The 27,382-nt window shown below is 38.8% G+C and overlaps 1 protein-coding gene across 2 annotated transcripts; it reads right to left on the minus strand.

Moving 5' to 3' along the window:
- Positions 1–2,173: 2,173 nt before the first annotated feature.
- Positions 2,174–17,134, minus strand: LOC143710573 (uncharacterized). 2 transcript variants are annotated; one of them, XM_077201493.1, is made up of 4 exons: positions 17,011–17,134; positions 13,788–14,473; positions 9,101–9,251; positions 2,174–8,766 (listed from the first exon to the last, which is right to left on the minus strand). In XM_077201493.1, the coding sequence occupies exons 2-4, from the start codon at positions 14,454–14,456 to the stop codon at positions 4,016–4,018; spliced, it is 5,571 nt and encodes a 1,856-aa protein (XP_077057608.1). In that variant the 5' UTR covers positions 14,457–14,473; positions 17,011–17,134; the 3' UTR covers positions 2,174–4,015. The 2 variants fall into 2 exon arrangements, with proteins under 2 accessions (XP_077057608.1, XP_077057609.1); XM_077201494.1 differs by lacking the exon at positions 13,788–14,473 and having other exon boundaries at positions 17,011–17,110.
- Between the last annotated feature and the right edge of the window lie 10,248 nt (positions 17,135–27,382).

Below are 27,382 nucleotides of genomic sequence, written 5' to 3' on the forward strand. Positions count from 1 at the left end.
CACTCACTCAGAGATCCACTCGTTGACGATCACACGTTGATCTGATTGGTTACAAGGTAGTTTGTGACATCAGAAACACCAGCGATTTCAAACCGTGTTTTTGAGACTGTCTTTGGTTCACTGCAGTTTTAAAGAGAAAATACCCCGCAATGCTGTCGACTTGTGCTTTAAGACAAACCATGTAAATTTATTTAAAAACACCACATAGATGTTCCACATGTGAAGTCATCCTGGTCCCAGCAGAACAGTGGGTTTCAGAAACAAATGTAATTGTATTAATGAATCGTTTGTATAGTCTAAATATATGCATTTTTATTTTGGTTTTTATTAGTTTAACGGTTTTAGTAATAAAGAAGAAATTAAGCATTTCTGTGAAGTAAAAAAAAAGATTTTGGTGCCATAAAATAAATCCCCCAAATGTTACAACCCCAGCTTGGAACTTTTGTAACTTTTTCCAGTTAGGATTGTAGTCGGTTTGTAGTTTTCTGATTGCATGTTTGCTATTCATCCCTGTCTAAAGTCTCTCGCTGCGTCCCAATCGGTCCCTATTCACATGCTATTCACCCTTAATAGTATTTGAAATTAATATTCCAAATCGCAGCATGTTGAAATGGGTTTTCATGGCGGATGTACGAGACCGACAGTTAGCATAGTGGTTTAGATCGAGTTTGAGAGATTGATAATCAGTATCTAACCAGACGAAAATATTTATTCAACGCTATTGCAACGTTGAATAAATCTGCAACCAGGGGCGTCGCTAGGCCCTTTTTAGGGTGGCTTCAGCCCCCCTAAACTAATGCCTAGCCCCCTAAAAAATTTGTGATTATGTATGCTACACAAATTAGTGTTCGCTTCAGTCTTGTTATAATCAGATTCAGCGCGTTCTTCATCTTCAATCCGCAGCGGCGCCGAGCATAGAGCACGTCAGAAACAGAGTGGTGTGTGTGTGTGTGTGTGTGTGTGTGTGTTCATCTGAGCCTCATTGGTCTGTCACTGCTCGTCAATGTCAGAATATTTGAGATGACCAATTAAATTAAGGTAGGCGGGCTTTATGTTCACTGAGCGCGAATTTTAACAGTGCGACTCGACGCGTACGGTCAAGTGCGAGATAAGATGTAAGTAGATAAACTTATTTTATATCATATATCAAACTTAGGTCATAAATGGTAGACGAATGATAAAGAAATAATCAGGCAAACTTATATAGTTTTGTCTATTTTCGCCATTTTGAACTGAAAATAGGCCTATATGTAACGTGTAATTAGTTTTCTGTCATTGTGAGGGGACAAGAAACATTAACAAAGCCGTTTTCATCATGTTAGGCACAAGATTAATAATGGATGTGTACATATATAGTGTCCCACTAATTCCAGTTAACTGAACTCAACATGTTCAATATTCTAATGACCTTTTTCACCTTCAACAAGCTCATTTTAAATAGTCATGCAGTCTAATCTCAAATAAAATGTATGAATATTCCACGTAAACACTGCATTAACTAAATGAAACGTGCATGATTACTATTCATTTAAAAAGCATTTTAATTAGTGTTATCGTGCACAGGGTATAAATTACACTGATGTGAGCAAAACAAACATCACAGAAAAGACACAATCAATAATTCAACATCTTTAATTTTGTCAAGATTTATGTGGAAACTTCTGCTGCCACTAAGTGGATTTACAGTCTATGGCAGAGAAAGAAAGATCTCCAGTTCATGAAAAAGAGGACAACATAAACACATACGTTTAACTGAACAAATTATTACATTTTGTTTTAAAAATGATTAATACACATCAGCTGCCATTGATTGAGGAGTCTCATTTTGACAACAGTATAAGTTATTTGTGCGTATTGTACCGTACACAACACAGTCTTACTGTATTGAGCTTCTTCACACTCATATTTCATACATAGACTTTTGCAAGTAAAGGTTTCTTAATTGGCATCTATAGTTCTGTAAAGAAACTATAGGTTAATTATATATAAAAAAGGTGGTGACACTTTATTTTGATAGTCCATTTCAGACACTACTGACTATAAGTAACTTTGCAAGTAAATATCAACTTATTCTACTAAAACTAACAGTCTACTAATACTGTAGTAAGAGTTAGTTGACTTCTATTTGACAAGTTACTTACAGTAAGTAGAATAACTGAAGTGGACCATCAAAATAAAAGTTCTTCAGATGATTTAATTATTTTGTAGAATTCTTATTTATTCTTTGCACTATGAAAAAACAAACAAAAAAAGGTTATTTTAGGAACCCAAACCGGTTCTTCTATAGCTTTACTGTAAAAAACATATTTTTGGAACTTAGATTGCATGAGGTATAATGACTTCTAAAATAACAAGTTTGTACAAATCTACCGTTTTCTTAAAATTTCTAAAAAGCCTTGCATTTACAAATAAATAAAATTTACAAACATAAATTTATTCTTGTTTAAAGTAAATGTGATATCCAACTTTCCCATAGTGGTCACAGGCAGCATGGTCACACAACATACACTGTCTGATGAATAGAAATCACATGAATATGCTTTGAGCATAAAAATTCATAAACTGTGGAGCCAGAGGGTGTTTAGCTGCCGTGGGACCATGCCTGATACGTTACATTGAAAAAGACACTCAGTTTTGGTTTCAGGAGTGCAAGCTGAAGTTCGCTGCATTTAGAGCTTCAAAGATTAAAAAAAGCTCTTGAACACGTCAACGCAAACAAGGCATGAGGATGCAACGCACTACAATGAACACTTCAATACAACACCAGCATGCACCCGTCCAGAAAGACCAATGCACCAGTTTATAGTGGTTACTTTGTGTCCGGTGCGGACAGACTCAACAGTTGGGTCGTGTCATGTCGAAACAATAACCCAGTGCAGATGCAGTGTACAGATACTCTAGACAGTGTTCGCTATTCAATTGAATTGAATTCAATATTCAGGTTAGCCTAATTTTACCTGACAAGAGCTTTGTTTGTGATGTTTTAGTTGGGGGAGGCGTGACACGCAATATTTGCAAATATGCTGTATTTTTGTAATTCCACTAGATATGCCCTTTAAATAAACCATACATTTCACATATTTCAACAGGGCATCTTGCTTTATTCATGTTTCTTATGAAATTCATAACCAAACCTCAACAACATGAGGGCAGATCACTTGAGCTCAGCTGATACCGCTTAAAGCGTGATCAAGTGATCATGAATATTTCAATGAACAAATATATTTTTCTTTGATTTCTTTATCCTCTTTTTCTTTCCTTGCATCCTAGTTGATGGGGGAAAAAAACAAGAATGCACAATTCGTGAAAGAGCTTGTCATGCAAATGAAGGCTGGAGAGTTGTTGCCCAGAGGGTTTTGAGCATAATCTCTGTTTATAATGTGCAAGAGGAGTTGCAACAGAAACTTGTTGATCCCATTCATTAATTGTCTTATTCTGGAGTAAAATTGGTGCCAAGAAGTTCAACTTTTAAAAAGGCATCTTGAGATCTTGCACATTTTTCCGTTCCAATGCACTGCGTCTTGCATTTATTCAAAAACAAAAAAGCATTCTGTGTAAATGGTCTCTTTTGCCATTCAGTTCGCTGTAGTTCGTTCTGTGCGAATCAATCTTCCCTAAAGGCTAATCCACGGCTAGCACAGCGGCTACTGCTTTTCATCAGGGACAGACAGAGTAGACCAGGGCTGGGCATCTCTGGCCCTCGAGATCATCCCTAATCAAACACACCTTCAGAACGCCACAGACGGGTGAGTTTGATCAGGGTTGGAGCACTGAAATACTACTATATTGAAATACTACGAACTGTGCATACTTGGTTGTAATATCACCTTAAACACATCTTTTTCAAAGTTCTGCCCACCAAACTTTGTTTGACAAATTCTTTAAGTAACCTGAAAGCTTGCCCAACGCCAGTCTAGCATTTGTTCTTCTCAGTTTGAGTTCATGTTGGTTCATGTTAAGGTGAGGACTAATGATGATATAGTACAAATAAATGAATTTACACTCTGAAGCAAGTTTAGAGTATGGGGCAGTGTTGTCCACAAAACATATATATAATCTCCAGTGCATCAGGTTCTGCAGAGCGTCTTGTGACTTCAGTGCTTTGTCCTTTAGTTGGCTGGGTAACTACTGGAGGTGTAGTTTCTGTCATTGGATGCACCTTATTAGAAGGTGGTGTCAAGACAGATACAATGCTGTGTTTTTCAGACCAACATTTAGGAGGCTCTGTAAGAGGACTAACCTTGTTCCCTGTTTTCCCCTCTGGAGTGTCAGTTTTTTGCTCATCTGGCTGTATTTCTGAATCATTGGCGTTTGGAAGGTGAAAGTATGTGAATGTCCTCCCTGGGCACCCAGTATTTTCCCCTTGTTCTGTGAGAGACGAATCCTTGTCAGGTATGATAGTAGAAGGGCCAAATAGGGAATATGGAATATCCTCTTTCCCAGAATCCTGCTCTGACTTTACATGCTTGGGTGTGTCTTCATTCTCTGGACAAGATTTCGGACTCGTTTGGTTTTCCCTACATAACCAGCGACCCTTATCAATTAGGACTGCATCATTTGGTCTAATCCTCGCATTCAGAGTAATGCAATGCGTTGGCTCATTGAAGCCGTCTCTTGTGCTTGTGGCATTAAAGTAAGATAAATCCTGTATGGCATTTGTGTGAGCCTCATTGATCGAGGGCAGCCTGGGGGAATTTGTAGCTTTAAGGCCTTCTCTTTTCTTGACTTTGTGGGCTGAAGAAGATCTCTTCTCATCAGAACTAGATCCTTTAGAGCCTTGTCCATAAAGATGCTCAATAGTCCTTTTTACATAACCTTTGGCAATGGACAACTTGCATGGATCTTCTTCTTCTCTTGATACATCTGAGGATTGGTGTTCTTTTTTGTTAGAAGATTCAAATTGGTATTCTGCCGAATCAGAACTTCTCGGCTGTGTCTGTCTCTGCTGTATGCCTGTAGTGTTCTTAGCAAGAAACATGTCTCTGATGGATTTCACTTTGTTGGTCTGAATGTGTACCTCTGAATCTTTTGGCAAAGCACTGTTTTTGGAATCATAGCTGAATGCTAATGAGGATGAGATTGAATCCATTGATGCCCTATCTGTGGTTCTGGTAATCTCTGCTGCCTCTAGATTTGGTGCATTGATGTGGTTCAAGAGCTGTTCGCCAAATGTTTGTGCTGTATTATAAGGTCTCTTACACACTGTTTTTTCCTGGTCTTGTAGACTGCAGATAAGCTTTGCAACAGTGCTTGCTATTTCTTCCTTAAAATGAATCTCATTTTCTTCACACTGGTTGGCTTCATTAGACATCTCCTCAAAGTCCTCCTGGTAGATGGTGTAGCATTCTGGCGCTTCTAGGATCACTTGTTCCTCTTCTGAATAAGTCCCACTTTCCATTGACAAGTCTTGATGTGACAAGTCTTCATCCACTTCTAGATTTGATTCAATATGAACAAAATGAGAAATGCCTTGCACCTCAGGTAATGCAACATCCCTCTCAGTCCTCTCTCTTTTATTGTGCAACTGATCTTGAGTTTGAATGGTCTGAATCTCATTGTTCCAATGTCCTGATATCTTCTCTTTTGAGACATCTAAATCTTTCAGTCCAGAACTTTTCACAGTAAGATTAATTTCTTTATTGAAAGTCCTTTCCTCAGGAAAGATCTCACTCTTGTTCTCCTCCTGTTGGCGGACCTTTTCTTTCACAGATACATTTTGTTTTCCAGTACATGTAATAAGTGACTCTTCTGATAATTTAGTTCCCACATCTTCAACAGTATCTTTGTCTTTTACAATCTCATTTACAGCTTTTCCTATGACCTCTTTTAATGTCTTCTCTACTTCAGAACCACTTTCTTCCCATGTACCTCTCCCCTCATCAATTTCCCATTGTCTTTCTTCCTTTTCCTGATGTTTCTTGATGGTTTCTTCTTCTTGTCGCTTGCGTCTTCCTTTCACCATTCCTTGCAAACCTGTTCTTATCAACCCCATCTCTCTGCACATTTCTGCCCCATAGCTAGATTCACTAGATGACATATCCTCGCAGATATCTGAGTCAGGTATTGAATCACCCTGAAAAGTTCTCTTAATATTGGAAAATATCTCATTTCTCAAATCTTGTTGGTATCTATCAGTGATCACAAGATTGTCCATATCAGGTCTTGCATGTGAGCCTGCTGTGAGGTGTGCATTTATAGCTCTATCAATAACTGATTTAACATAGATGCTCACATAATCTTCCAGCACAAACTCTGAGAAACTAACCATCTGCTCTTTAGAGCGGTGCTCTGAAACGCCATTCATATTCATTTCTGGGAGTGAATCACTTACTGCGTCAGTGTCTTCCATCTGATTGCAAATCATGTACTCTACATCTGCATGGTTGAGGGCTGCCAGCTCCTCTCGAACCCTCTCAGGAACACCTAGATGTTCCATCAGCACTTGGATTGAATGTTCTTCCTCCTCTATACTTGACCTGTGATGGGACTCACTCCCACTGCTACTTCTTGCTTTATTGCTCAGTACTTGAAAGCCCTTCCAGTTCTGGAGCAACTGAACAGATGCTGAGTTGTAGAGGTCATATAGACTTATCCTTAGATGTTCTGCATTCTCTATTACTGCCAGTTCCTTTAGAGACTGCAGCATGAGCATTGCCTCAGAACTGCTTAGGTCGGCCTCAGTCTGACAACATGTATTTAAATGGCTTAAGCCATCCTTTAAAGTCATGATAGAAAGAAAGGCAAGGAGTACTCTGGAGGAAGAGCTAAACGTAGATGCCAAGGATGAAGAAAAATCTGGCAGACATTTGGATGTTTTCAAACATAATGACCTCTTTTGTTGTGTGATCTCACGAAGTGACTGAATGGAATTGCAAAGCTGATCAAGTACTGGCTTCATATCGGGCCTTACAGCCATTTTAACAGTATAGTATTTTTGTGCTGGCAGATCTATCAGTTCTTTTAGAGGCTTTGTTTGGATATTAACTGGTCCCCTCAAAGTATTTTCTGTGTCATACGAGGAGGTCTTACTTATTAGCTCAGAAATCTGTTGATATCCATTTGTTTTTGTTAAGTGATCACTTTGTTCTTTGTCTGAAAGTGCTGGCTTTTTGGTGTTTGGTGAATATACATGGATTCCTTTCTCATCAAATGTGTCCTTTGCAGATGGTTGTATTGTCTTAGAAGATTGATAATTGAACAGTGATGCTTTTACCATTGTGTTATTTTTGGGTATTGCTTCTAAACAGGACTGTGCTGGAATCTGTTGAGATTGTAGCCAGAGTTCAACATATTCTGATGTTTGCTGTGTCATTGTGCCTTTGCTGAGTGATGCATTATGCAGGTTTTCCTTTGGCAGAGTGAAACTATCAGCTTGCACTTGTATGTTGTTTTGTTCTTTTTCAACTAATTGTGGGCTTGGGTCGTCTGTACTCAGTTGAACACACTCTGTTTGAGGCTTTAGTCCATTCCCACTATTATTTCTCCTTTTCAGAAGTTTTTGAACAGCTTTTGCTCTGAAATGTTTTATAGCTCCTTTCTGTCTCAATATATCAGCTCTTATTTTCTTTATTTCTTTCAGGATGTCATCTTTTTTATCTCTCTGCTTTCTTTCTGGGTAAGCAGACCTAAACAAGTGATTCTTTTTCACTATTACTCTCACTGACTTCCTCTTTGTGGTTGTATCAACAGTAATAACTCCTCTAGATACCGAGGCTTCTGAGGATACAGTAACTGGTGTTACTGACACCATGGCCCTTTGTGTTGAGGAGGTGTTTGTTTCGTTAGTGTAAGCATATGGTTTATCATTTTTCCTAATTGACTCGCATTTGATAGTTGCCAAGGTCTCAGATTTCATATCTTCATTAAAGTAATGGAACGTTTTATCTGAGGATACTGTGTCAGAAGATGCTATATAGCCATGTTGCGTATTGCCTGAGAAGTTCTCTTGACAAATCTGCTCTTCATAGATGTGTAACAATGTATTTTTCTGATCGTCCTGGAACTGGAGGACTTCTGAAGATCTGTAGTTACTGGATTGTTGCGGTGTGGTGGTGTTCGTATCAGAGGGAAGAGTGCATCGAGGCTTGGGAACAGGGTGGTTCTGCTTCACCTCTCCATTGTCCAGATCTTCCATGTAAGAGTTTGAAGAGTTCTTATGAATGTCTGTATCACTAGCAGTTATGATGCTCTCGATGGATCCTTGTTTGTGAGTAAGTGGTGAAGAAAGCCGCTCTAACTCCATGCTTGCTGCACCTCCATTGATCTCACTTTGTTGATTTACCTTACAGTCTTCATTGGGGTCACTCTCGCTGACCTCTATAGCACCAGGATAATTTTGAGGGGGTAAGCTATCAGGTAAATTAGCTTCCAGGTCAGGACAGGGAAGAGTGTCTGCTATAAATTGATTGCACACATTGGAGCGGCTGACTGTGGTGGTCCAATGTATTGTTTCCTCCTCTTTAATAGTGAGGCGTACCTTCATTTCAACGGTCATACTTCCATCTTGATTGACTCGAAAGGATTTCTCAATGTCATCATCAGAGGGCATGTGTGAATCATCCTCTCTCTCACTATCCAGACTGGTGATTATTTCTGTTTCAGAAACTGACGCAAGATGATATCCAGTAGCTGCTTCCACAGAGCCATTTGGGTTGCTTGGAAAATCACACATACTTCCTGGCAAACTGTTTTGTATTTGATTCACAATGTAGCTTTCTGAAGATAGGGAGAAGGGACAAGATTTGGCGCTGCGGGATTTCTTTTTTCCTTTATAATGTTGGTGATGTTGACAGATGAAGAGTTGTTTGATCAAGTCAGGACAGCAGTAAAGCAATGCAAGTGAGAAAAATAGGAACACAGATTAGAGAGAGAGCATGTATCCTATAATCCATATTGAAGAAAGTGGGTCACTGTAGGTATTACACTAGATATGAATGCCTCAGCACTTGCTTCAAGACAGTCTCAGTAGTAGATTATCTTGACATGCAGTGTAACATATAATACACGTTTTAAAGTATTGAATATCTGCAAAGTTATTTTCTCCTCCTTATTATAGCAGTTGAGCTCTGTACTGGAATAAAAGTAAACTGAATCAACTTACTGGTTATTGGACGCCGCCGTCCCAGTCTTTTAGCCGGTAGCCACTTTGATGGAGATGACTTCTGGACATCATAGTTGCTTTTTTTGAAGGGTTCTCGGCCAGCGGCCACCAATACCCCAGAGCATAAGATCAATGCGGGAAGCCCATCCACCTGATAATGTAAAAACATCTTTATCATTTGTCAATAAAGCAGATATAAAATATTAGCGTAGTTAGTAGTCATTCTACAATACAGTGCACTTCATAATTGTTGGATTAGGTCCTTTATTAAAATTAAGAGTTATTAACAAAGTCAAATTCAAGCAGAGTGTGACTTTAATAAAGGGCAGTAGGGCCCGATGTCATTTTTATACTAATTGACAGTTCTTCAATTCTTCAAAAAATATCTTGTTTTGTGCTCGACAGAAGACAGAGAGTCGTACAGGTTTGGGATGACATAAGGATGAGGGAATGAGTGCAGACTTGGCAGAGGATGAGAGGATGTGTATGTTGTGTAAGAGCATTGCAGATTTACATTGACTGCACTAGCAGCCAGTGACGTGAGTCTGAACAGTTCTTTATTTGTTTCAGGGACTGAACAAAGGGTGTAGCCTAAAAGGCTATTCCAGAAGTTTGTGAAAGCAATTTTGTGCACCTATGAGGTCTGCGGATTGATATCACCAATGGTTCCTGGCCTCCTCTTGGCCAGTATAGTTTATATTGGATTTTATAGAGAAATTTGAACAGAGGATTAACACCTGCTTCTCAGTTTTTGATCAGGGTTAGATGTTGTAGTGTGTGGTTAACATGCTTGTTACGCAGGCTGGTAGAGGTGGAAGCTATATATGGTGATTATGCTAGCACACTCTTAAGGCGCTTTTCCATTACCAGTACCAGCTCAACTCGACTCGCCTCGTCTCGGCTCGCTTTTAGCTCCGTTTTCCATTGCAGATAGTACCTCCCCAATAGTACCTGGTCGTCATAGCGAAGCCGCATGAAACTGCCGTGACGTAATCTTCAACGCGACGCACACCCGCTATCCACACACAGGACAATGGAGGAAATCGAGTGTCTGTTTTTGATCCTCGGGATGTGGCTGTTTCTCACATGGCGTATTCTTCCGAGTTGCCATGGGTAAAGTTATATCTATTTAAAAATCACGCAATCTCTGGCCAAACTATTTAAAAATGGCGGGGTTATTCAGAATACTCCGTCTGGCGCGTGCAATGATGACGCAGTGAATAGTGACGATTCTCTCTGACCAATCAGCAGTCTGCCGTGTTTACACGTCACATTTTAGTATCGCCTCAGCTCGCTCAGAACCTCACCGGAGGTGATACGAAAAAAAGTCCCCGAAAGCAGGTACAGGTACAACTTTTACGCTGTGGAAAACCAAACAAAGGCGAGTCGAGCTGAGGGGAGCTGGTACTGTGTAGTGGAAAACCCTCATTATAAGCAGCTGATTATGCAGCACTTTTTAGGTGGTGTCAAGCGACATCAGCCAATGAATTGGAGTGATGCTATTCAGGTAATCGTCACACCTGAAAGGTGTTCTTGTATTATCAGCACTAAATTATTGGACTAACTGAGGCCCATATGGATTTATAGAGAGAATATGAACACATTCTCACTTCCAACCCATCACATATTGACACTTGGTCAGGACTTTCAGGGCACTCCGTTGCTTTCAGTTGTTTGCCATATCCGTCAGATTAAGACGCATACTTTGCATTTGTAAAAGTAGTAGTTTTTTGGAGCACCTAATCCCACCCCAAGAACAGAGCGCAAGGTTTTAATCACTGCACATGAGCTTCATGGCGGATGGAGAGGGCGATCGTTTTTGGGTCTGTTTCGGCTAATGGCCTATATATATATATATATATATATATATATATATATGTTTATATTTATTTTAATCAATATTTAATAAATTAGAAATAAATTAGAAAACAAATCTTTAAAATAAACATCCTTATACTTTAGATGGCAACTTCTTAAATCTGCAATCCTATAACACTATTTTTCACAATTTTTTTTTTTAAAAATACATGAATATGTGAATAAAAAGGAAGTAAACACTGTAACAGGGCACTCAGTAATCTGGTCATTTCGTGTGCACTGGTAATCATATTTTTTCTAATAAAGACAAGATAACGCTAATTTTACAGCTCACGGTGAAACTGATATGAATATGACACAGTGGGCAACTGGATATTGCACAGCATATTTTAAAATGAAGGATTTAAAGTTTTTGATGGCGTCTCCTGTGAAGCTGATCTTCTGTTCACATTCACTCACTGCGCACGGACCGACCGTCACTCGCAGGAACACGTTTATGAGGCTACAAACGCACACTTCTCAAGATATCACAGCTGGATTCGATTAAATCTGCAAGGTTTGTGAAATTAAATGTTTATTAGATATTCAGAGATTTGTTTAAATGATGTAGATGCGCATTTGCTGAATGTTGACGGTAAATGAAAAAGTATTTTAGCCTGATTGTTTGCCTTTTCTGTTACAAATAATATAAAAGCTACGCTTTACTTTTTCGCATACCATTTACTTTCTTTGTTTACCAGTTCTGTGTAACAAAGTATTAGAGATATGACGGATAGAGATTGTAAACTAATGAAGACGGAGAATGTGAGTGATAAAAGTCCGGAGCGCTGTCAAAATAAAAGTCCCGATTCCAACACATCGGCCAATCAGAAACACTTATCGGTCAATGCCGATATTTAAAAAATGCCAAATATCAGCCGATATATATCGGCCTAGGCGATATATCGGTTGACCACTATACAATACACAAATGGGTATGTTTAGGGGGTAAGGGTTGGGTTACATGCTCAAACATTTCTAAATGGTGTAAATAAAATAAATATAAATAAATATTGGCTGATTAAATTGAAAATCACACCCCAACATATATGTCAAAATGGCAAACTTATACCCCAATATATAATGTCATCATGACGATACATTTCCCTTTTCCATCGTATCTGTGTGACACACCAAAGGTTTCTCATTGAATATATATATGTATAGGTGTTACTCTATTGAATGTGTACTTCAATAATAACCATAAATAGTAATCATGCTCTGAAGAACACTTAAGGTTAGCATTATTAATAAAGCTGGTTTGGTAGTCTATATGGCATGCCTCTTATTCCCTTCAATGTTCTATCCCAGATTGCAGAGTATAATAGGATGAAATGGTAAAGAGGATTAGCATCACTGGGCAGAAGGTCTTCCTCGGTCTGTAAAAGCTATTTATGACTGGCCAGCTTTACACCAGAGCCACTACTGACATGGTCACTCTCTAATCAAATAAAACACTCTGGAAATAGAGTTATAGTTTCTTTTTGTTTCAATGTGTCAAAAGCGTGCATGTAACAACAACAAAAAAACAACAACACACATTTAATCCTTTCAGTTCAATGGACCAAATTACGGGATTAGTTCACATCAGAATTAAAATTTACTGATAATTTACTCTCCCCCACGTCATCCAAGATGTTCATGACTTTCTTTCTTCAGTCGAAAAGAAATTAAGATCAATATTATTAAATATAGTGGACTTCAATGGGGTCCAACGGGTTGAAGGTCCAAATTGCAACTTTAAAGGCTCTACACGATCCCAGCCTAGATATAAGGGTCGTATCTAGCCAAACCATCTGTCATTTTCTAAAAATAATTAAATATACTTTTTAACCACAAATGCTCATCTTGCACAAATGCTCACGACTTCACACATTACGTAATCAGGTTGGATAGGTCAGGTGATAACCTGATGTAGGCGGAAGATGAGGGAAGGGCAAAAAACTCACTTTCTTCTCGAGTTCATGACCTTCTACTTCAAAATTGTCCAACATCATTGTTTTACCTTTTATTTATTAAATTTTTTTTGTAAATGGCATTTGACTTAGTCTTTGCACATTTGCTTTGTAAACACTAGATCTGTTCTTACGCCTACGTCACGCTTGACCTTTCAACCTGATTACGTAATGTGGGTCGCATCACAGCTAGTGCAAGATGAGCATTAGTGGTTAAAAGTATATAAATGTTTATTTTGTTATAAATGTGCGCTGGTTTGTGTAGATCAGACTCTTATTCCTCGGATGGATCGTGTCGAGACTTTGAAGCTGCACTGAAACTCACATTTGGACCTTCGACCCGTTGGACTCCATTGAAGTCACTATATGGAGAAAATCCTGGAGTGTTTTCCTCAAAAACTGAAGAAAGAAAGACATGAACATCTTGGATGACGTGGAGGAGAGTAAATTATCAGGAAATTTTCATTCTGAAGTGAACTAATCCTTTAAATCGAAAAACCAATTTAAATGTTAGATTTAAAGAACTGAAGTTAACGCTTTACAATAAGTTTCATTAGTTACCATTAATTAATGTATTAACTAAATGAACAATCCATTTGTTACTTTATTTATTAATCCTTGTTAATGTTTGTTAATAAAAAATACAGTTGTTCAATGTTAGTTCACATTGCATTAACTAATGTTACAAAAAGATTTTAATAAAGTATTAGTAAATGTTGAATTTAACATTAACAAAGATTAATAAATGCTGTAAACATGCAGTTCATTATTAGTTCATGTTAACTAACGAACCTTATTGTAAAGTGTTACCGAACTGAATGAAAAATAAAATATTGCAATTAAAAATGAATGCAATCTGCCGGGAAAATCCTTACCCTTCTCCCTTCAGGTGTGTGTAACTTGAGGACAGGGAAGTGCATGACCTCTGACATGTGATCTAAGAGTGCTTCGAATGAGTATGTGGTCCTTCTCTGCAGCGTCAGCGTGTGTTTCACTTCTGGCTCTCCGTTACGGAAAAGCACGAGGCGTTTTGGCGTATGCAGCAGGACCCGCTCGTTCCTTCTCGCGCTGTAGAGTCCGTGTTGAGCAGGGCTGTGCGTGTACCATGCTAATCGCCGGGCGCTAACGGGTCGAGCGTGGTACCAGGGCGGCGGCTTCCGGCGCGCGCGCTCCAGGTCAATGGGTTTGACGGTTCTGCGATCAGAACAAATGTAGGAGTGTCCATGATGCAACTGTTCAAGCGACCGAACCGACGTATGACCTCGAGGAGTTGTGATGGTGCGAACTCCAAACGGCAGAGGCACACGCTTCGATAAGCTATCCAAGAGAGCCTCGAAGGTTTTAAAGGTGCGGTTGTTGATGATCACAGGTATACCACTGAACTGGGAGTCTCCACTTTTGTAAAAGCACACGTGTTTAGAGGAGGTCTTCTCCGAGATGTACGGTTGCCGGTAGGTCATCTGAGTGTGACCGCTAGCGGTGGACTGGGCCGGGGGAACAGCCTTCTTCACAACCGGAGCTTCACTCATCATCATCATCATCATCACGATTCAACCGCATCCTACATGAAGGAACGCATGAAATTAACTTAAAGAACTCAAAAATGTAGAATGATTATGGCCACTTAAATAGTAACAAACCATGCAATCATGCTTTTGACCAAGTGAAAGCATCCAGATGGTGAAATTCCAGCGTTTAATGTTGTTTATATGTGTATGTGTTGTTTTTAATACGCTTTATGACAAACCATGTGTAAATTCATAAGTCGACAGCATTGCTGAGTATATTCTCCTTAAAACTGCAGTGAACCAAAGACAGTCTCAAAAACACGCTTTGAAATCGCTGGTGTTTCTGACGTCACAAACTACCTTGTAACCAATCAGATCAACGTGTGATCGTCAACGAGTGGATCTCTGAGTGAGTGAGTGGAGGCGGGGCTCATTTGCATATTCATAGAACCACTGCAAATAGGCTACTAAATGAGGCGAGGGTGTCGAGTTACATTCAAGATATTTTAAGGCAAGACAACATTTTTTTCAAGGAGATTTTTTTTAAAATATGTCATTTTGGTGATCAAAGAGGAGTTTAAAGGGATACAATTATCGACTACAGGGGGACTTTAATATTATAGACACCAGTTGGAGGGAAATATATAATACTCATTGAGAAAAACATACCTGTGGCTGCATTTCTGCAAAATGATTTTACGTTGCATTTTGCACGTTTTGCACTTTGCAATTGAAATGTCTAGTGGGTGGCGCTTAAAGCGTGATCAGTTTTATCTTAAGATGTACATGTATCTGGGAATGTTTTTTTTTTTTACGTAGGTTGTTGTACGTATCACGAGTCACGACAGTTCTGGATTAAGTGGTGCAAAGTTAATGGTTTATGGAGTTTGAAAATAACGCACCACTTACACTAAACCCGATAGTTTTAACAAAAGTGGGATAAAAACCCATTTTCTGAAGCAACATGCCATTTTAGTAACATTTAGTACCATTACTCGTACCCGAGCGCTTCACATCGCGACTGCACTGCTGCAAGTTTACTACGCCAGAAAAGACAAACAAATAGAGCTGGTTATGTGATGCAAACCTTAAACTGTATTAGTTTACAAATCATGCACTATGGTGAAAGTGTTTTGAGATCATAAAACAGTATTTTGCAAGGGACCACGTGTAAATACGTCTTTATGAACTCTTTTCCCGCCAGCGTAAAAAAAAAAGAGTTGCCAGCCACCGTCAGCATTTCTGATAATTTCACAAAGGTTTCATGGCCAGAATACTTTGTTGTATGAATATCTAAACATATATTATATATCAAAAGATAGAGAACATATCCTGTGCATTCATGCATTTTTCTGTCAACAGTTGAATGTGGGTAAGTTTCATTATAAAAAGCAACATTCAGTAAAAAGCTCAGAAAAACGCTCTCAGATTCAGAACGATGATCAAACACAGATGGAGTAGATCGAGTCCATCAACACCCCTAATACTAACACAGTCGTTAACCCTTCCTGGGTCGACATTTTATTCAGTAAAATTACGCGGTTTTGATTTCTGTCATTTAAAATTGACGATCGCGTTATTTTTCATATCATATGCATCTGCTTACATGTGATATTGCATGTTTCTGCATCTTCTTCACGTGTGTTTTGATCAGGAGATTCTGTACTCTTTCAGTAGATGTGTAATAGCGCCCCCTACCGTATAACAGTGAAAATACAAAAAATATCCGTCAGTGGTGGTGAAAGAGTTAATCAATAATCTGCCCTTCTGTTTTACTGTCTCTATTGTTCATTTCAGATGGAAACTGCAATGATTTGCATGTATTGTTGTTGTTTTTTGCGTTTAACGAAAAATGTAGGTAGAGGTTCGTTTTTCCAGTGATCCTTAGTTGGAAGTGTGTTTTATGTCTTTAAATGCTACAGCTTCCAAACACAACATATCTTTTCAGCAGATTTGTTATAATATTGAACATTATTGGAGATAATATTGGATTATGTTTTCAACCACATTACAAATAAGCTTTGTGATTGCATTTTCTTTAAATGCAGCATATAGCTATACCCTGAGTTGTTGAAGCCTGTTTTTGTGGATCCGGACAGCAGATCACAGACTGTACATCAGCTTTAATGGCAGGTGTTGTTTACTGTTCAACAGGTCTGGATTAAACCATCACCAGAACTGTCCAGTCAGAGACATGCTCAAATAATCAGCCACTTAATACCACTACATCTTTATAATCACTGTATTATAAACCGTAAACAACTATCTTACACAATTTATGTGGAAAAGGAATTCTTTAAAAGGTAAACTATAGTAAGATACTTTCACTGGGGGAAAAAATCCAATATTCATTTTGATACTCAGGATTAAATCTATGAACATTCTATCATTAAGTTACTATAAGGAAACGGTATTGGCTTTTTACGTTTAGAAAGCATACATTTTCTAAACTAATGTCCCTTAATACTCTGAATGCAGCTTTATCCGTGGAAGATTTACCCGGTGACGACAAAACCGCTCCAGAAAACACTTCCCCAGTCTAAAAAACACAACATTACATGTACAGTCATAGAGGTTGGACAATACTCACTGTGTTCCTCATTTCGAGCGAGTTAATGTGAACATTTAGTCACGCACAAGCGCTGTCATACGCCGAACAGGAAAGCTGGAGACTAGGAGTTATTCTGAGACCGCTTCAGACTTCATTTGCTTAATCTTTTCTCGCTTGTAATCTCACCAACCAGTGTGTGTGTGTGTGTGTGTGAGAGATAAACACGCTAGTTTAAGCACATCACCCGAACACACCTTCACTTGTGTAAGAGACCTAACCGATCAATATCTTATCAATAAAAGAAATAACTCGGTACGTCTGAAAAATGGTCAAAATATTCTCAAATATTATTCAATATTTTTTTACTCTAACTGTAACAAACTGATGAAGTGAATAAACAAATGTTCTTAAGTTCACAATATTAGTAAACAGTGAAACACTTATAACTTGTTTGATCCTTGATGACTCTTACTGAAATATGATTGTTAAATATAATCAAATTCTGTCTCTACGTAAAGAACTATAACTACATAGACTGTGAAAGAATTATACTATTATAGCAATAACATTGATTTATTTTCATAAACCGTAACACATTACAATTTCATGATGATAACGAGGACATGAAAAGCAAACTTTCCCCCATTAATTCAGCAGTAAACATGATTAAATCAATATATAAAAAATGGCATGTTCTTCTATAATTTTAAAGGGATAGTTCACCCAAAAATGTAAATTCTGTCAGTATTTACTCTCCCTCATGTTGTTCAACTCCGTAAGTCCTTCGTTCATCTTCAGAACACGAATTAAGATATTTGTGATTAAATCTGAGAGCTGGATCACTCCTCCATAGGCTTCTAAGGGATTGACACTTGTTCCCCGAAAAGTTATTAAAGACATCGTTAAAATAGTCCAAGTGACTACAGTGGCTCAATCTTAAATTTATCAAGTGACGAGAATACTTTTTGTGTGCAAAAACAAACAAAAATAACGACTTTATTTCAACTATTCATTTCCTTCTCTGTGGGCCTCGAGTCAGTTAGCGTAGTGTGATAGCGTAGAGCTACGTCACACGTAGCCTCACTATTGGCCGACGCTGGTCATGTGTGTGATGCGTGTGACGTACAACACAGAAGCGCTGCGCTGTTACACTAGTGAACTCACTCGAGGTTCTCTTGGATCTTTTGCTCCAAAAAAAAAGGAAATTATTAATTTAGCCCTGGTTCGCTTAGCGCTACCACTGCCGTTTTTAACTCTTTCCCCGCCAGCGTTTTAGACCATTTTCACAAAAGTTTCATGGCCTCCAGAATATTTTCTTGTATGAATATCTGAACATGTAATATGTAATGTAACGTAACACCGTGTCCTAACTACACGCGACGCGACGCGACGCGCGATAAAAGGCGTCTTTTCCATGTTAATCAGAGTTTGTCCTAACCAGCCGCGACGCGACGGCGACACACGATTCTATTTTAGAAACGGTTTCTATTTTTCTGCGACGTCACGCTGGAACAACAAACACAAGTGTGGCAATGATAATCTCAGGTACTGTTTATGTGCTTTATTTAATGTTAAAAGCATGTAATGTGACTTTGAATATCATTTAGTGCTCCAGCTTTGCAGCCGTAAAAGCAACAATGGATAATTCACCTCAGATCGTGAAATGAAACAAATGGAAACAAGAACGTACAAACTGTGAACAAACAATGTATTATTTGACAAAGATTGTTTTAGTAACTCAATAGCCTATGTATTTTTTATAATGTTTAAATAGTGTAATGTTTGTGAATTTGATTAGTATCCATTATCTTTGCGAGTGCCGTCAGGATTACTCTCTGTGCACTTGCCGCGAGACTCCGCCCACACGCTGTTCTGATTGGCTGTGGGTTTTCATTGATTTTGACGCGTCCCACAGTCGCGTCGCGTGTGGACAGACTCACGGTAAGGACACGACTGTAGCGTGGTGTCGCGACGCCTCCCCACATTTGTACTTTGATGGGCGTTCCTCAAGTTTACCGCTACCGGTGTGGTTTTGAGCCAGCGGCCAGTCTAGAACAGAGGACCTGCGAGACACTTCCCCCCGTCTACATATGCTCTGCTTCTATTGGATAGTCGCGTCGCGTTCAACGGAATTCATTTGCATAAAGATGGGCATCGGCCAGCTTTTTGACATGCAGCATTTTTCCAAATGAAGCGCCGCCTTCCCGGGATGCTTTGCGGGCGCGTTAAAGTCGCGTGACGTCACCCATAGGAATAAAGTGGAGCGCTGCGCAACAGAAGTGTCGCACGGACAAGTGGATCTGCACCATCACGGTACTGATCCACTTTTGCGACACATCTGAAGCGTGGTGTCGCACGCCTCTCCACATTTGTAAGTTGATGGGCGTTCCTCAAGTTTAAACACACTCGTGACAGCGACCGTTGGCGACCGGATGGGGCGTGTCTGGCGACGCGACAAAGTTGAGATCTGTTTAACTTTATGCAAATGAAGAGCGACTTTCGGAAGCGACAACCAACAGGAGTGGAGCGCGCATGATCCTTTTCCACATCATTGGATGTCATTTATAAAGGCAACCAGTAGTGGGAACGCCCACTAGCGACCTCATCGCCAGCCACTGGCGACATGCAGCGACAAAGTCGCTTGTAGTGTGAACGGGGCTTGATTATTTGTCGCTTGAATCGCATCGCATCTGGTTAGGACACACGGTGTAAAAATGAATAACCCTCTGCTTTTAAACAAAAAAAAAAATACGTTCATGCATTTTTAATCAACTCTTGAATGTGGGCAAGTTTCATAAAAGAAGCAACATTTTAGGCAAAAAAGCTGATAAATCACGTTTTTGTGAAAGACTACATCTGGTTCATATTCAGAACACTTCAAAACACTGAGTCGATCGAGTCCATCAACACCTCAAAGCTTCACGGTGTTTAACCGTTCGTCGGTTCGACACTTCATTCAGTAACTTTAGACAATTTTGATTTATGCTGTTTAATGTTTATTATTGCGTCAGTTTACATATGAGATTCCTCTTTTTTGCATCTTCTTCACGTGTGTTTTGATCAGGAGATTCTGTACTCTTTCAGAAGATGTGTTATAGCGCCCCCTACCGTATAACAGTGGAAACACGGGAAGCCGAAAAATTCCATCAATGGCAGGGAAACATTTAATATCTGAACAACATAAAGATACAAAACAAAAGAAATGGGTTTTATGACGGGCTCTCATTTCGGTGGAGCATGGGAGCGTATAATTCGAATGGTGAGACAAATTCTTTGTGTAGTCCTTCGACAACAAACATTGGATGAAGAAGTCTTGTGTGAAGCGGAAGCTATTTTGAATGATCGATATCTCTAAACTATCCAATGATCCTAATGATTCGGAAGCCCAAATCACATTCTGCTTACGAGAGGAAATCCTGCATTGCACTGGGTTGTTTGAAAGATCTGATCTGTATGCCAAAAAAGAGATGGAGACGTGCAAGATATTTCCAATCTCTTCTGGAAACGACGGGTACAGGAATACTTAGCCTTGTTACAAAAGCGACGAAAGTGGAACAAAGAACAACAAAGTTTTAGCCCCGGAGAGATCGTGATTATTGCTGATTCTTCAGCACACGAGCTTCATGACTACTTGGAAGAGTTGTGGAGACCTATCCTGACAACCAGGGTTTGCTACGTTCAGTAAAAGTTCAAACTAAAAGTAACATCTTAGAAGCAGATTAAAATAGGGCATTCGACATTTTAAGTGTTTGAATTTACTGTCTCCTACATACATTTGTACGAAACTTGAATTGGTATGTATGGCTGCATTTGTATGAATTTGTAATTGATATGGCAATATGTCATAATCAACTAAGGGGCCGATGTGTCGGAGCCATTTGTTGTAAGGTAAAGTTTTTTGTCCACTGGGTGGCGCTGTGTAGAACTAGAGCACCTGAGACACAAGTGGTAATCGGGATTTTGTTTTCGTTTTTTTGACCACATGGCAGTGTATCTCAAGCTGGATTTTAGTATTTTGCTGTCTAAGGTGTGTGTGTGTGTGTGTGTGTGTGTGTGTGTGTGTGTGTGTGTGTGTGTGTGTGTGTGTGTGTGCGTGTGCGTGTGCGTGTGTGTGTGTGTGTGTACAAGGAAAGGCCACAAGAAGTTTATGAGATGATGTTTAATGGAGCACAACAAGTAATAAAGAAAGACATTTGTTTGCGTTTACATCCGTCTGCATGGACTCGGTTTCTAAACAGCTTACTCTTATTATCAACAACAACTGCATTGGAAAGCCTTTACATGCATTATAAGTCCTTTTCAATTTTCATAAAGACATCTGTACATATTTGTTACTATTGCTTTGTAATTGCTTTTGTTTCGTTTAAATCATTCCAGTTCTACAATCATTGGTCTTGATCGCATGAAATATTTCATCCTATCAGAAGGATTCAAACTTTTGATATTACTTACAAACCAATTTAAGCATGTATTTATATTTCTATAATCAAACTAGCCATTTAGTAGATGCGTTTATTACTCAGGCTGTGTCGGGGACAGACGTACAGTATTTCCGTATCTAGCCCAGATCTTTAACCACCACTATAGTTAAATAATTATATAGTGATAGTAGGATAGTTGCAGGTTGGTCCTTGTTCAGGAACTGTACAGATGATTGTATGATATATTGATTGAGGATTATTGTTACGGCACGGAGTCACACACGTCACTTTGCCATCCAACAGAACAGCAGTTTTCAGAAAGATGTAGCCTCAACACAGCTTTTTAGCCTGGAGAATAAAGAAAGAGTCAAAACAAATTATAAATACAATGAAAGTAAATACAAGTATAATCAATTGCCTGATTTAAATTGAAAATCTATGCTACTGTATTTATTTATTTATTTTGCTTCCCCAAATTAATTGTTGTTCTCTCTGTATATCTCCTCTCCTAATGCTCTCCTTTTTTCACTGAATCCTTTTCTGACGTTTTCTAAGTAGTGTCTCGGTTTCTAGTAACAATTAAATTATTCGAAATGGGAATTCTTATTGATAATGTATTGTGCCACAAATCTGATTTATGCATTTGTGTTTTATCTCTAAAATACAATTCATATGCAGAGGCCAGTTGGGAGTTATTTGTGTAAACTTTAAGCTTTTGCAGAACTGTGATTAAAAACATGCAGAATGTTTAGAATATTTCAACATCAAACATTACTGAAATAACTGAGATGCGTTTTAATGTGTAGTTCACTCGGTGCTTAAAAATTTTAAGAAAGTATAAAATGTAACAACTAATTAAAACTAAAAAGGGCATCCTGCCCATCTCATGTAGTCGAGATACCATTTATTAAGCTTTGAAGAAATTTTAATACACCACATTTTAATTAATGAGACCAATCTTACTGGGAAAAACAACTGCACAAATTTTCATTCTGACGATTACATTGTTGCAAAATAATTCCAAAGAAATTGGCATATGAAGACGTAGAGATAAAAGTTAATCATACAATCATTTATTTATATTTGATAGATTTTTTAACAAACCTTTGACTGCAATTTCATTGTTGACATAACTGCATAATCTCCCCGTATAAGCAGCCGGACAGATACAGGACAGGTTGTTTGCATGTGGAGTTCCACCGTTTTCACATCGAATAGGTTTGACGGTTGTGTCAAAACAGGAACAAGTCATAACAGGATCTAAACAGCGTCCAATGAGGATGAAGATACTCAAAGTATTTCAAAACAGCTGAATGGTCTTGTTAAATAAAGCAAAACTGAGGGACGATGAACTCAAAAATGAACAGGTGTGCCAATTAATCAAAAACCAGCAAAGAGCGGGAAAATGAAACAAAGTAAATGTGTAACAAAGGAAAACAAATTAAAGTGACAGACTATTTATGACAATTTGATGTATATTTTTCTCCCTACCTGAAATGAGAGACAGACTCAGGATCAAAATGAATGAAGATGTGTAGTTTATCAGAATCATTTCCCTAAACGAATCCAGTGTCCAAACACATGAAAAATAATACCCAGCAGCCTCGGTGTGTAATCTCAGCTTGTGCACCTTCGAATGTCCAACTCAATGTGATTTACTGACCTGAGTTCATGGTTTACATATTATGAGTCACACATTCTTAAAGCCTTAATTATGTATCAAAGTCCACTATGAGAGAGGGATTGTACAGATCATAAAACACTGATAAGTTTCTCCTCAGACCATTTCACATTGCTACATATTCCCCAACGTCATTTTATTATACACTGATATTACACAAACTGTGGATATTTCCTGACTAGCCCATCATAACACTGTGAAAAACATTCATGTTTTGGATATGATGGCTATAGCTGAAGGAACACAACACATTCTTGTTACAGCAAAATATTAAATTATTAAGGCAAATGCATGTTTGAATTGGCCTTTAGGCAAAAAAATAAAAAAATAAATTAAGATATTCAAAACCTAAAAATAGGTTAGCTTCTTATTCTATATGCATATTGTGATTTTGTAACTATGGGCTCTAATCAGTTTTAACTTGCCATTTGTGGCTTCTTACAGAGAATGTGAAACTACTGAAAAGGGATAATAAGAGTTAAACATAGAAATGTTTTCAGTAAATATTACCTAAATACAAGTTATTTCTGTTTCATCGATTGCTAAATTCAATTATTGAAACCCTTACTAAAGTTTCTGTTTCCTCGCACACAGGGAATGATTTTAGAACAAAGGTCAATGTTATTTCTGTTTCATTTATCAAATGATTCAAGCCCATGCTAAAGTTTGTATTTCCTCACACAATTTGAATGTTTTAATGTTTTAACAAAGGCCTGCTTTACATACTATAAGTTACCAATCTGTCAGTCGCGTTCAACAATACCTCGAACACTGGCAAATGGGGTCTCATTCGGGAACCCAATCACCTCTGAGTTGTGATGGATGGATGACCATGTCGGCATTCTGGTCACGACTCTGTTTATATATATGTGGTATATATATGTATATGTCGTTCTTGTGGGGGACCTAGCATGTCATTCAGTGCCCGGATGAGGATCAGACGTGGAGCTGCATGTAAGAGTGGCCTATTGTCCTCAGGAGAGAGAGGTGAAGCTGGGATTCAGAGTTGACGCCATGCTTGGACTTCAGTGGAACCCTCCGTCCTGAGATTATCCTACATATTTCTACGATTGAATTAAAGATGATTGCAAAAGTGAGAAAAAACAGGAAAATAATTTGGAATAATAATAATTTTAAAGTGGGGTGGGACTGGCATACGACTTAATCACACAATGGAACATGGAATTTTATTTTATAATTTGCCCATTTTGGGAAGATAAAGGTTCCTAAAACTACGCTCGTTTATGATCACAATCAAAGTTTGCTTTGATGTCTTGAGAAAAACGTAATCTGTACTTTGTTCTGGTGAAATGCAATAATCATTCACAAAATATCTCCTGAAATAGGTCATATCTGTATAAATTTAAAGACTCAGTTAGCTTTAAGTCAAAGCTAACTAACTAATCCTGTTTCTCAGGGCTTCTACGCTGTTTAACAGTTTTAGAAAGTGAGGTAGGGTTGTAGGGAAAGATACCCCTGTTATCTAGTCTGATTACGGTGGTCCTCAAGTCCAAAAGACGCACAAATACTTTATCTAACAGAGATTGGGATGCATATTCAGTCTGAACTTGTTCTAGCGCCATTTCAGATGGGCAAAATTAGGCATCATACACTGAACAACTCCGGATCAACCACTAGCAGACTTTCAAGTCGTTCTGAACACAACAAACTCACACAACAATATTGCTAGTAGACATGTGACAAAGAAAAACAATATGTGTTCTAAAATTGTTTATCTGAACACATTATACATTAAACTAAGTCAACACAGAAAATTATTATTATTATTGATAATAATAATAATTTAAATAAAACAACTTCCAACATGAAAAAACAATGGTTTAATAATCAGAGAGTGATCATTTATTCTCTTATAATGCATACTATACAAAAATTTAATAATCAAATGTAAAAAAATAAAACTGCATAGTCTTTACCATATGTGTCACGATTCATGAATTCACTGTCTCTCTCTAGTCTTGTGTGTTGGTTTGTGTGTGTGTGTGTGTGTGATACATAACATAACATAAGTGGCCATGGCCGCTGATCACCACTGATTAGCGGCGCCAGCTGTTACTACTTGTTTGTTCCCTTTATATGTTCAGAAACTGGTGTCTCATGTTGTCAGATCGTTGTGGATTCCCCGGTGTGTGTTCCTGTTCCCGTGTTCGTCTCTTGGATTTATTGTGGATTTTCTTCTTGTTCTTTGTCGTCGTCATCTGTCTGGATTCCTGCATTACCTCACTGGATCACCGTGCACCATCACCGGGAGATTACCACACTGGACCACCGTGCACCATCACCGGGAGATTACCGCACGGGACCACCGTGCACCATCACCGGGAGATTACCGCACTGGATCACCGTGCACCATCACCGAGAGATTACCGCACTGGATCACCGTGCACTATCACCGGGAGATTACCGGGAGATTACCGCACTGGACCACCGTGCACCATCACCGGGAGATTACCGCACTGGATCACCGTGCACTATCACCGGGAGATTACCGGGAGATTACCGCACTGGACCACCGTGCACCATCACCGGGAGATTACCGCACTGGATCACCATGCACCATCACCGGGAGATTACCGGGAGATTACCGCACTGGATCACCGTGCACTATCACCGGGAGATTACCGGGAGATTACCGCACTGGACCACCGTGCACCATCACTGGGAGATTACCGCACTGGATCACCGTGCACCATCACCGGGAGTTACCGGGAGATTACCGCACTGGATCACCGTGCACCATCACCGGGAGATTACCGCACTGGATCACCATGCACCATCACCGGGAGATTACCGGGAGATTACCGCACTGGATCACCGTGCACCATCACCGGGTTGCCTGTCAAAGTCCCTGCGCCACGTTACATCTATTTTTGTTCGCCTGGCCTGGTGTATTCTACGTCTGTTTAAAAAAGCACTTTTCTTACTTGCATTTTGCATCCTGTTCTCAGTCTGTTACAGTATGAATAAACACATTGATTATTATTAAAGTTACTAAAGTTATTCAGTGAATGATTCTCTGTCTTTTGTTGTTTGATCAACATTAATGACAGACAGGTTTATTAGGCTACTGTCACTTTAAGAGCGAATGCACTGATCTAATATACTGATACACACACTCCATTACTTTCCCAACTATTTATGTTCACTTAAGACAAAACCAACTGCGTTTAGTAAATACTCGCCAAGATGGGCATTCTAACACATTTTTGAGAGTATTTGTCCATTTAAGCGCGCAAAATCCATTTCTGAAATAAATGAGTCCCTGGAATAATGAGTTGCATGGTTCATTTTGTGCTAAATCATGCTAGCTACATGTTAAAACATACTAGCATCATGTTATGTTAACACCATGTAAAATCATGTTAGCTACATGTAAAAAATGCTAGCACCATGCTAATTCATGCAAGAATCATGTTAGCACCCTGTTAAATTATGTTAGCTACATGCTCAAACATTCCAGCACTGTTTATTCATGCTAGAATCATGTGAGCACCAATTCTAAATCATGTTAATAACGTTAACAAATCACGCTGGCTATATGCTAAAACATGCTAGCACGGGTTCTTTAAAAACGGTACAATAAATGGTTTATTTCGTAACTGATTGCATGTCTTTGTCTTTTATCCAATGAAACATCAAACTCTTGTGGATTCCAGTTTCACAGCAATTCTAAAGTTTGTTAACTTTTCTCTGCTCATGTCATTAATAACTCGGTTCATGCCACGACGAGCGATAAAAGGCGTCTTTTCCATGTTAATCAGAGTTTGTCCTAACCAGCCGCGACGGCGACATGCGACGACTCTATTTTAGAAACGGTTTCTATTTTTCTGCGACGTCGCGCTGGAACAACAAAAACCAAGTGTGGCAATATCTCAGGTACTGTTTATGTGCTTTAATTAATGTTAAAAGCGTGTAATGTGACTTTGAATATAATTTAGTGCTCCAGCTTTGCAGCTGTAAAAGCAACAATGGATAATTCACCTCAGATCTTGAAATTATGGAAACAACACTGTGAACAAACAAGTGTATTAGGCTATGACAAAGATTGTTTTAGTAACTCAGCAGCCTGTGTATTTTTAATAATGTTTAAATGGTGTAGGCTAATGTTTGTGAATTTGATTATGTACTTATCCATCATCTTGCGAGTGCCGTCAGGATTACTCTCTGGTGCCGCGAGACTCCGCCCACACGCTGTTCTAATTGGCTGTGGGTTTTGATTGATTTTGACCCGTCTCACAGTCGCGTCCCGTGTGGACAGACTAATTATTTGTCGCTTGAATCTCATCGC

Source organism: Siphateles boraxobius, unplaced genomic scaffold, assembly GCF_051911475.1.
Source record: "Siphateles boraxobius isolate OS27281-9 unplaced genomic scaffold, OSU_SipBor_1 48, whole genome shotgun sequence".
NCBI lineage: Eukaryota > Metazoa > Chordata > Actinopteri > Cypriniformes > Leuciscidae > Siphateles > Siphateles boraxobius.

Coding starts and splice junctions, on each gene's coding strand:
- LOC143710573 (XM_077201493.1), bottom strand. CDS start 14,456: ATGATGATGATGATGATGAGTGAAGCTCCGGTTGTGAAGAAGGCTGTT. Junction 9,252..13,787: donor ACACACCTGAAGGGAGAAGG/GTAAGGATTTTC, acceptor TTACATTATCAG/GTGGATGGGCTTCCCGCATT. Junction 8,767..9,100: donor ACGGCGGCGTCCAATAACCA/GTAAGTTGATTC, acceptor AACATTATAAAG/GAAAAAAGAAATCCCGCAGC.